Here is a 10761-nt window from a genome sequence, read left to right on the forward strand (position 1 = left end):
GTCTATAAGATCAAGTTGGTGGATTGTATTGTTTAGTTCTTCTGCATCTTTGTTGAGTTTCTTTCCAGTTATTTTATCTTTCATTGAAACTGGTGTATTAAAGTCTCCTACTATGACTGTAGAGTCATCTATTTGTCTTTACCATTCTGTTAAAGTCTGATTCATGTGTTTGGGGCCTCTTTGGGTGCATAAATTGTTATTACAGTTATGTCCTCTTGTTCAGTTGATCCTTTAATCATTATATAATGTCCTTCCTTGTCTCTTATGGTAGTTTTGTCTTAAAGTCAATTTTATCAGAAATTAATGTTGCCACTCCTGCTCTTTTATGGTTGCCATTTGCTTGATATATCTTTTTCCAACCTTTGATTTTTAGTCTGTTCTTTGTCTTTCTCTCTAAGGTGTGTCTCATGTAGAGAGCATAGTGATGTGTTATGTTTTCTTATCCATTCTGCAACTCTCCATCTCTTGAGTGGCACATTTAATCCATTAACATTCAGTGTTATTGTTGACAAGTATGAACGTGTTGGTGTCATTTTGTTATGTGATTTTTTGTGGTGTTGCCAATTTCTTTGCTCCATATAATTTTCTGTGCTGAGCTTGTTTTATTTATGAATCATGTTATCACTTCCTTCATTGCTATTGTTTTAGTGCTAAATATTTGTGCTTGTTCTCTCTTTTATTTTGATATGAAAGTTTACCATTTTTCTTTGAGGTTACCTTATGTGTTATAATTTTCTTCTGAAGTTTAGAACAGTCTATCTTGCAATTGTCTTGACTTCCTCACCATTTAGAAGTTCTACAACTACACAGTTTTTTCCCTCTTTTTCATTTGTGATTGTCCTTATTTGCCAATTGATGTCTCTTGTTCCCTGTTTACAATCATGTAGGCTTATTTACTTTGGATACTTCCATAACTGGGTTGGTTTCTGAGTTGTGTGTGTTATGTCAGTTGCTGTTTGCTGTTGTTCAGTATCATGTGTGTTAATGGTCAGTTGCTGTTTGCTGTTGTTGGTTCTCTGTCCAAAGGACTCCCTTTAACATCTCTTGTAAGGTTGGTCTGGTTTAAGAAATTCCCTTAATTTCTGCTTATCTGGAAATGTCCTGCTTTCACCATCATATTCGAGGGACAGTTTTGCTGGGTATATAATTCTTGATTGGAAATTTTTTTATTTCAGCGTTTTATATATACCATCCTATTGTCTTCTTGCCTGCATGGTTTCTGCTGAGAAATCTGAGCTTAGTCTTATTGGTTGTTTTTGTAGATAACTTTTGTTTTTCCTGTGCTGCTTTCAGATTCTTTCTTTGTCTTTGGTTTTGGTGAGTTTGATGATGAAATGTCTTGGTGATTTTCTTTTGGGGTCTATACTGTTTGGGATTCATTTGACTTCTTGAATGGATATATTCTTATCTTTCATTATATCAGGAAAGTTCTCCTCCAACAAATCTTGGACAATTTTCTGTGTGATTTTATTTGTCTCTTCCTGTTCTAGAATTCTGATTACATGTAGGTTATTACTTTTGATTGTATCCTACATGAATCTTTGGCTTTCTTCATTTTGTTTTGATCTTTTTTCTGGACAATCCCTTTCCAAAGAAGTATTGAGGTATTTGTCTTTAATCTCACTAATTCTGTCTTCCATTGATTCAATTCTACTCCTTTGCCCATTCATTGTGTTATCTATTTCTGAGAATTTAGTATTAATCTTCTGGATTTATATCTGTAGATTTTGTATCATTTGTGATTTTTCATTTATTTTGTCATTTTGTTCTTCTATTGTCTTCTGAAATTGTTCTAGGGTTGTCTCTTTGTTTTCCTCAATTGTGTCAGTGTTTTCCTTGATCTGTGTCTCAACCCATTGTAGATACCTAAATATAATTCTTTTGAATTCCTTACCAGGGAGTCCCAATGCTGACTCTTCCTCAGGGATGTGTTCAGGGTCTGTATCTTGCTCCCTTATTTCTTATATTTTATCTTGCTGCTTTGTATGGACTGTGATGGTCTGTTGTCTCCAAGGCATTGTGACATTTTTGTGTTTATGTTTAGTTGGTGACTGTATGTTGGAGTGATTTGCCCATTATTTTTGTTTTCTTTGGATGTTGTCTGAGTAAGCAAGGTAGTGCATCCCTCAATTCACTAGTTTGCAGCATTTATGTACTTACCCCCTGTCTCCTTTCCAGTCATCAGTCTCCCTTATATCCATGCTGTTCTTGCCAAGTGGAGCCTATTCTTAGGTCCCTGGAATCTGAATGAGCGTATTGTCACTTTAAATATCCAAAATGACCCCTGCTTGTAATTATTCCAGATGGCTGCACCATCCAGACAGCCGAAAGTCCTGTCTCAGTTTCTCTCCTTCTTTGCTGTTTCCCTTTTTAGTCATCAGCCACCAGCGCAGTTGTCCATATAGCCCTTCATGAGCAGTCCCAATTTTTAGGTTAATTTTCAGGTCTTAACACCACTTGGAAATATTCAGGCTGTCCTTGCTGTTAGGAGAGTTGACAGTCTGCAGCTCTATTTGTCTCCTTATTCATTGTTTTCATTCAGATTCTTTTACTCATTGGTGTTCAATCCTCTTCTGTATCCTTCCTTTCAAAGCTCAGGGCTCCAGAATTATCTTCCGTATTCATGTCACTTGGTTTCTCTTTCCTTTGTTGAGGGGGGTCTGAGTAGCTTGTTTTTCTATTCTGCCCTCTTACCAGAACTTTCCCACTGAGTCTGAATCATCAAGTTTTGGGTTAGCACCTGAATGGTTAAGCATTGCACCACCGGGGCTCCTTCATTTGTCACTGTGAGTATATATTTGTTAGTAATTTCCAATTATTGGAAATAATGGGCATATGTTACAATAATAGGCATACAAACCAAATTTGAGAACAATCACAAAATATGACTTGTTCTACACTACCGAAAGGTTATGAAAAGGAGCTCTGGTAGCACTGTGATAAGGCATTTGGCTGCTAACCAAAAGGTCGGCAGTTTGACCCCACAAGCTACTCTATGGGAGAAAGATGAGGTAGTCTGCTTCTGTAAAGATTTATAGCCTTGGAAACCCAGTGGGGTTTGCTATGAGTTGAAATTCATTCAGTGGCATTGTGTGGTGGTGTTGGTGAAGGGTATTAGGTACCTTCCATGGTGGACTCTTGAAACCCTCTCCCTGTCTATTCATGTCTATTCTGCATGTATAAGTTGGCCCACCAGTACCTTTCCAACACAATTCCTATGAGAGATGTCAGCCTTTTTATTGAATTAATTAAATGCATACATAATAGATTTTTTCAGGCCTTTTCTTAATTGTTTAAGATTTTCTGGGCTCATCGTACATCCAGTTTTTTGAAGTAACAACAATAACCTTGGGTATCTTAAATCTAGAGAAATATTAATATTTTATAGATCCTCTTTCTAGAGAGGTTACACTCTGCACTTAGTGTGTTGACAGTTTGTATTAAATTTAAGCATTTTGGAGAACCATAGATCAAAAATAGCTTTTTTTTCCCCTTAAAATTTTTAAAAAGTCGTATTACAGTAATATATATATATATATAAGGCAGCTGGATGGCACAAACAGTTAAGTGCTCCACTACTAGCTTAAAAGTAGGTGGTTCAAACCCTGACAGAGGTGCCTAGGAAGACAAGCCTGGTGATCTGCTGCTGAAAGTTCACAGCCTTGAAAACCTTATGGGATAGTTTACTCCTCAGTGATTTTTTGGTTGCCACTGAGTGGATTTCTGACTCATGGCGATCCCGTGGGACAGCGGAACTGCCCCAGAGAGTTTCTTCAGCTGTAATCTTCACAGGAGCAGATGGCCAGGTCTTTCTCCCATGGAGCAGCTGGGTGGGTTTGAACTGTTAACCATTCAGTTAGCAGCTGAGCATTTAACTACTGCAGCATCAAGGCTCCTTTCACTAACAACAAGAACAGCAATAAAACATATCTAACAAAACCTTTGTCCATCTTAGCCATTTTTAAGTATCCAATTCAGTGGCATTAGTTAACTTTACCATGTTGTGCAACCATCACTCATTCTGGATATTTATGAGTAGCTTTTAATCTCTAAGTGACCATTTCTACTGTGGGGACTTGATTCCTTAATTCTAATTATTTTATGTATATAATTAAGAATAGTGTAAGTTCATAAATATTTTTATAGCATTTATAATACATACATCTTGGTGAAAGAATATTATTCATATTTTACAAAAGTAGGTTTTGAATTGGCATAGTTTATTTGTCTACTTCAGGGCACTTTGTAAACCCAATGTTACCCTAGCTTTCTGTTGAAACCCTCAAGCCATCTTATCACACCAGTTAGCAGAATTAACAGGTGAACACAGCTTTTATTCACACACAGGTGTGCTGTTTAGTTAATAATATGCACTTTGTTAAACTTCATTGACTGTTCACAGTTGAAAAGTAGTTGGCCTGAGTCATCATGTTTTTCTAAAGGATAAAGAAATCAGAGCTCTCTGGTATCTCAATTTCACCATCTCTGGCTGAGAAGAAAGTTCATGCCTGGTTCCTATTGAGAATAAACAAAGTTTGAGGTATGGAGTGATGGGAGGATGAAGTGGCTGCTCAGGTAGAAAGGTGACCCCACCTTCAATCTCCTCCACACAGGATTAAGATTTACTGGCTATTGTCTGTGTTCACTGAATCAGAAATCAAATATTTGTTTAGACTTAAGACTTCTATTATTTGGAACTAGGCTCTTAAGCAGCCCTATATTTAATGACACTGGCAAATCCTGAACAATTTGAAGCAGAAGACTAGATTTCATGCCTGAGAGTGTCATGGGGAATTTGCCTCTTAAAAAGGAATTATTTCTATAAGCCCAAGCCACCCTACATTCTGAGGATCATTTCTTTGTGGTTTTGTGGGAGACAAGAGAAAGCTTTTAAGTTAAATGTAGCTGAAGGTCACTACTCACATCTAGGAAGGTGTCTGGGTCAAACTTGGCCATCTGATGCACAAAAACACAGGCTCCCAGAAGCCATGAAGAAAACACACTGCTAATGGCAGTCTTGATCCAGGCAGTGTCGGACATGTTCCATATAATATCTGAAGACTTCAAGGCCAGCCAATACCTAAATGATATGAAGAAGCAACAGAACAGATGACAGGAGGAAAAACAAGGGAAGCAAATAAATGAACATTTTTGAGCATTGGTCTTGTCCCAGAAGGAGCCCTGGTGGTGTAGTGGTTAAGCACTTGGCTGCTAACTGAAAGGTCAGTGGCTTGAATCCACCAGTCACTCCATGGGAGAAAAGACCTGGAGAACTGCTCCTGTAAAGATTACAGCCTTGGAAACTCTATAAATCTGGGTAGGTAAATTGACCAAGCAGTGAGGAAAAAGTCAGACTTGCTGTTGTGGGGACTGAATTAGAGTTGATTCCTATCTCTGGCTTGGTCAGTTGGTTAGATGGTGCTGTTCATGAGCTCATGGAGAGCAGGAACATCAAGAGCTCTGTTTTGTAGATGTTATATTTGAGAAATGTAGGTGCCATCCAAGTAGAGGTATCAACTAGGTAGTTGGATCCATGTTCAGGAGAGTTTCCTACCTTCCACAGAGGGTGTACCCAATACCGAGGCTGCTCTGAGAATGCTGGGCCATCTTGGGAGAGCCTGTGGTCCCACTGGTGAAATAAATAGCCATTGGTTCTTGACTTCCTGTATCCACACAGCTGTGCTCTTCTGAGGCAGACCTGCAAAATATGGCCCGTAAAATGGTAGCTGAGGGTGACAGACTGGTTTAACTCTGATATTTCTTCTGCTCTGCTATTTATGCCCTCTTGAAACCAGGAGAAATGAACCCAGTGTAAAGCTTCTCTGATAGGAATTCCTCAAGAAATTTTAGATGGACTTTGTAGATTGGTGCCAAAATTAACAGCTCATTTTTTTTTTTTTAAGCTCTGCCTCCCAATAAACCAAATAGATAGCCAATTTAACTTTCAATATTAACAAAAGTGTAAAAACATTTTTCCTAAGTTCTTTTTTATCTATGATTTTAAAAAAAATAGTAACTTAAAAAATTGAATCTTAAAATTGTTATTAACATTTCAGGACTTTTTCTTCTAAATTTAATTAATTTTGTTGTTGAGAATATATACAGCAAGACATATACCAATTCAGTATGCACAGGGAGACAGCTCTGGGGCAGAAGTGCATGGGAGGGAAGGACACAGGGAAGAGGTGACTATGGGAAGGAAGTGGGAAAAGAGCTGTTGCATTGTGGGAAATTGCAGTCAATGTCATGAGACAAAGTGTATGTGAGCTGCTATATGGAAAATGAATTTGCTCTGTAAACTTTCACCCAAATCACAATAAAAATATATATAAAAAAGATATACACCAATTCAACAGTTTTTACATGTACAATTTAGTGACATTGATGACATTCTTTGAGTTGCGCAACCATTCTCATCCTCCTTTTCTGAGTTGTTCCTCCCTTGTTAACATAAAATAATTGCCTCCTAAGGTTTCTATGTATCTAATCTTTTGAGTTGCGGTCATCAATTTGATCCCTTATGCCAAAATCAAACTCACTGCTGTTGAGTTGGATCCGACTCATAGCGACCCCTCCTTGGGTTTCAGAGGCAATATCACTACAGAAGTAGATTGCCAAACTTGCCTTCTGAGGAGAGGCTGGTGGGTTTGAACCACCAGCCTTCTAGTTAGCAGTCAAGTGCCTTAGGCAGTATGCCACCAGAGCTCCTTATAAATAGTTCTTAAAAGAGCATAATGCTCAAGGCAGACGTGTTTTTACTAGTTAAGCTAAACAATTGTTTGGTTTTAAGAAGATTTCAAGGGATATTTTTGGTTTACAGTTTAAAGCTTATCTTCAGGGTGACAGTTTCAGGGTTTCATCTACCCTTCATGGATCCAAAAAGTCTAGAGCCTATGATAATTTAAAATTCTGTTCTGCATTTTCCTCCTTTTGATCAGGATTCTTCTGTTGGAGTTTTATTTTTTAAAGGATGATCTTTTGGCATTTGAAGCAAACTTGTTAGTAATCTGTGTGTATTATCTCTGGCAGACACAGCTAGTTGCTTATCAAATAGCCATTCTCTCCTTCCTTGAACTAATCTCTGATTTGTTCAAGTATCAATCATTTTCCTCAAGGAAGACTGCTCCTGATATAGCTCCAAGGGGTGAATCTTGATTAACTCAAGCCAGTCAGTGATTGGTTTAGGAAGGGACACATGATATAATTATGGCTAATGAGATGCAAAGGCTTTATGGGAAATGTTTTCTTATTTTTAAAATGTGTCTTAAGGAAGGTATGCTGCCTCTCCTGACCCCACCTATCCTGTTTTCTGGCCTCTGGATATTGTGAAAGTATATGATGCCTGGCCCTACCCTAGCATGTTGAGATCACAAGGGGAGAAGCAGATACACTGAAGATGGCATGATGGGGAGATCAATGAATTTAGGTTCTTATTAACTTCATTGAACCACTGAATTAACCAACCCTCACACCTCCATACCTCTGCCCTTCTTATTTGTGAGATTTTAAAAGTGTTTTTATTGTTTAAGCCACTTTTACTTGGGTCTCTTATTATTTTATCCAAAAGCATTCCAAATGATAACAACATCTGTACGGTAGCTTGTTTGCAGGGATAGCTCTAACATTCCTTCCCCACCTATATCATAAGCCACTCCTCCATTGAGGGGTGGAGCCTATTTCCTTTCCCCTTCTAATTTGGGCTGGTCTAAATAGTGCTTTGTGCAATGTGACAGAAGTTCTCGGACTTCTCAGCTCAGACAGTAAGACACTTTGTAGTTTTCACTTTCGTTGGGGAGAACCCAGCTACCATCTAAAGATGTTCAGGCAGTCCAGCTGGAGAGTGAGGCCATGTACAGGAGAACCAAGATCATCCAGCCAAGAGGCAGCACCAAGGTCTCAGGCACGTGACTGAGCCTGTCTTGGGTCTCCTAGTCCAAGTCAAGCTGCTCCAGCCTGTGTAATGTAGAGATGAGATAAGCTGCCCCTGCTGAGCCTGGCAGGAATTTCTGACTCACAGAATCATGGGAAATAAAATGACTTGTTTTGTGCCACTCAATTTTGGGATGGGTTGTTAGCCAGTGATCAATAGTGATAGATAACTGATACAATATCGAAGAACTTTTGAGGCCTGAGTATCATATTTAAATTTCCCTAGTGGAAGGATGACATTTTAATTCCCCTCAGTGATAAATCTAATAGGATAGATTTCTATTGGAACAGAAAAAATAAAAAAAACAAGATTCATTATATAAACGTATACCATATTGTCAAAAATAGTTTCATGAATTAGCAACATGGTTTCCTTGGTAACTTGCTTGTTTCCATAAAATAGGAAAAAGATGATTGAATTGTATCTTTTTGTTTTTCAGTATGAAATGGGCGAAATTGGTGTATTGTGTTGGAGAGAGGAAATTTCTTCACAGTACCTGAAAACAAACAAAACGACCACGTGAACTGAAGGCCAGGCAGTGGGTGCTCTCCATCCAGAATGGAAGTACTTTGACATAGGTTTTCATTTTTATTTTTCACAAAGTTGTTAATGTTGTCAGGTGCTGTCGAGGCAGCTCAGCAGCCCTTTGTAAACAGAGCGAAATGCTGCCCGGCTCGGCACCATCCCCACAATCCTCACTCTACTTGAGCCCATCATTGCAGCCACTCGCCTGTCAGTTTGTCATACTGCAGTGGCTTGCGTGTTGCTGTGAGGCTGGGCTATGCCAACAGGATTTCAAATGCCAGCAGGGTCGCCCATGGTAGACAGGGTTCAGTGGAGCTTCCAGGCTGAGACAGGACTGGGAAGAAGGCAGGGACCATCCACTTCTCAAACACATGGCCAGTGAAAACCATTTTCTTACTAAGAGACATTCCAGTCCATGAGTGACAGGGAAACATTGAAACACTAGTTCTATTGTCTGACTTGCCTCTCTTTCCTTGGATGTCTGATAGAGTTACATCTTTCTGGATTCTCAGAACTGTCTACAGGCTGATTGCTTTCCATATTTGTAGCTTGATCTCCTTGAGCCTGAGACTCTTTATACTGCCTACTAGGCATTCAGTGTCCACAGACCCTTCAATCTCAGAACGTCCAACTTGAAACTCAGGATCTGATCTCTCCTGGGTCTTTCTCCTGCTGATGGTCCCTCACCCACCCAGTCCCCCAAGTTCAAAAGCAGATTAGCCTTGGCTCTGAGCTTCCTCATCCTCCATGTCCAGTCAGTCTCCAACTCCTGCTGCTTTTTTAGTTTGTCCCTTTGCCTGCATTTCCATCCACCAGAGCTCAGATTTAGACTCCCTTCGTCTCTCTCATAGATTATTATTACATTAGGCTTCAAGACGGTCTCTCTGATTCCAATTTGGTCCTTATCAAATGCATCCTCTACACAGCTGCCAGAGAGATCTATTTAAAGTGCAAATCTGACCGTATCACTTTCCTTTCTAAAACCTGCTAACGATTTACCTGTGAATAGGGATAAATTCAAGATTTACATCGGCACATGAGATTTCCGATATCTGGCTCCTGCTTGCTCTTCTGGCCTCCACTCTTACTTCAGTTTTGTGCTCCGGTCACCTAACACCACTTGTAGTCCACTGCCTGCGAACCTTAGGCTATTTCTTGCCTGGAATACTATCTTGATCTCCTTAGACAAGAACCAAGGTTCTAGACCCATAGGGCTGAGCCCTTTTTACTAGAGCAGAACAAGAGAAACATCAGTCTGGTCCATAATTTTGACCTATTTCCTATCCGTTATGAAGATTTTGGAAAACGTTAAAATGGACTTCTGTCCTTGGGAGGGAGAAGGAGGGTGAATAGCATTAAAACGAACTCTGTGAATAGAAGATTGGCTCTAACAATGCAAAATTAGTTTTTTTTGTGTGTTTTTGTTTTTTGGTTTATTGCTGTATGCATGGAGCCCTGGTGGCATCGTGGTTAAGAACTCAGCTGTTAACCTAATGGTTGTTGGTTCAAATCACCAGCAACTCTGCAGGAGAAAGATATGGCATTCCGCTTCCTTAAATTACAGCCTTGGAAACACTGTGGAGCTTATTTCTACTTTGCCCTATGTATTATTTTATCATTCTTTAAAAATTTTGTTGTTGATATTTGTATAATAGGAGCTCTGGTGGCACAGTGCCTAAGGCATTTGACTGCTAACCAGAAGGCTGGCGGTTCCAACCCACCAGCCACTCCTCAGAAGGAAGGTTGGGCAATTTACTTCTGTAGTGATACCGCCTCGGAAACCCAAGGAGGGGTTTACTATGAGTCAGGTCTAACTTAATGGGAGTGGGTTATTTGGGTAATGCACACAAGTGCATGTATAAAATTTATAAAGAAATAAATATACATATGTTAAGGGAGTGTGCTAAAAGTATTTTACTGATGGGGTTCATATTCAAATAATCTGAATACTATTGATTTAGAGAATCACTGCACTGTCGAATGACTTTGTTAAGTTGATAAATGTGATAATAGTAATTACTTATAATTATTATAAAATGTAGGGGATAATTAGACTCTGTGCCAGGCATTATGCTAAGCATTTCATCGGCTTTATCCCATTTGATTCTTAATACAACTCCATGAGATAGAAACTATTGTTTTTCCTGTTTTATGGAAAAGATAGAGTTTCAGAGATGTTAATTGACTTATACAAAGTCACACAGGTTATAAAAGACATAAACAGGATTCACTGGTGTGGACCTTGGGAGGGAATTTTTGGAGTGGCCAATAGCATTTGGTTTACATTAATTGTTGTTGTTGTTGTT

The 10761-nt window shown here is 39.0% G+C and overlaps 1 protein-coding gene across 1 annotated transcript in view; it reads right to left on the reverse strand.

Moving 5' to 3' along the window:
• Window positions 1–10761, reverse strand: part of LOC103211404 (acyl-coenzyme A synthetase ACSM4, mitochondrial-like) — a 38461-nt gene that overhangs the window by 15517 nt on the left and 12183 nt on the right. Inside the window, exons 4-5 of the mRNA XM_007957353.1 lie at window positions 5555–5698; window positions 4924–5080 (exon numbers count right to left, since the gene is read on the reverse strand). Of these exons, the coding sequence (XP_007955544.1) occupies window positions 4924–5080; window positions 5555–5698 (301 nt within the window). The remainder of the gene's footprint in view (window positions 1–4923; window positions 5081–5554; window positions 5699–10761) is intronic.

The sequence above is a fragment of the Orycteropus afer genome, unplaced genomic scaffold (genome assembly GCF_000298275.1).
Source record: "Orycteropus afer afer isolate SDZICR_OR568_19922 unplaced genomic scaffold, OryAfe1.0 scaffold00732, whole genome shotgun sequence".
Taxonomy (NCBI): Eukaryota; Metazoa; Chordata; class Mammalia; order Tubulidentata; family Orycteropodidae; genus Orycteropus; species Orycteropus afer.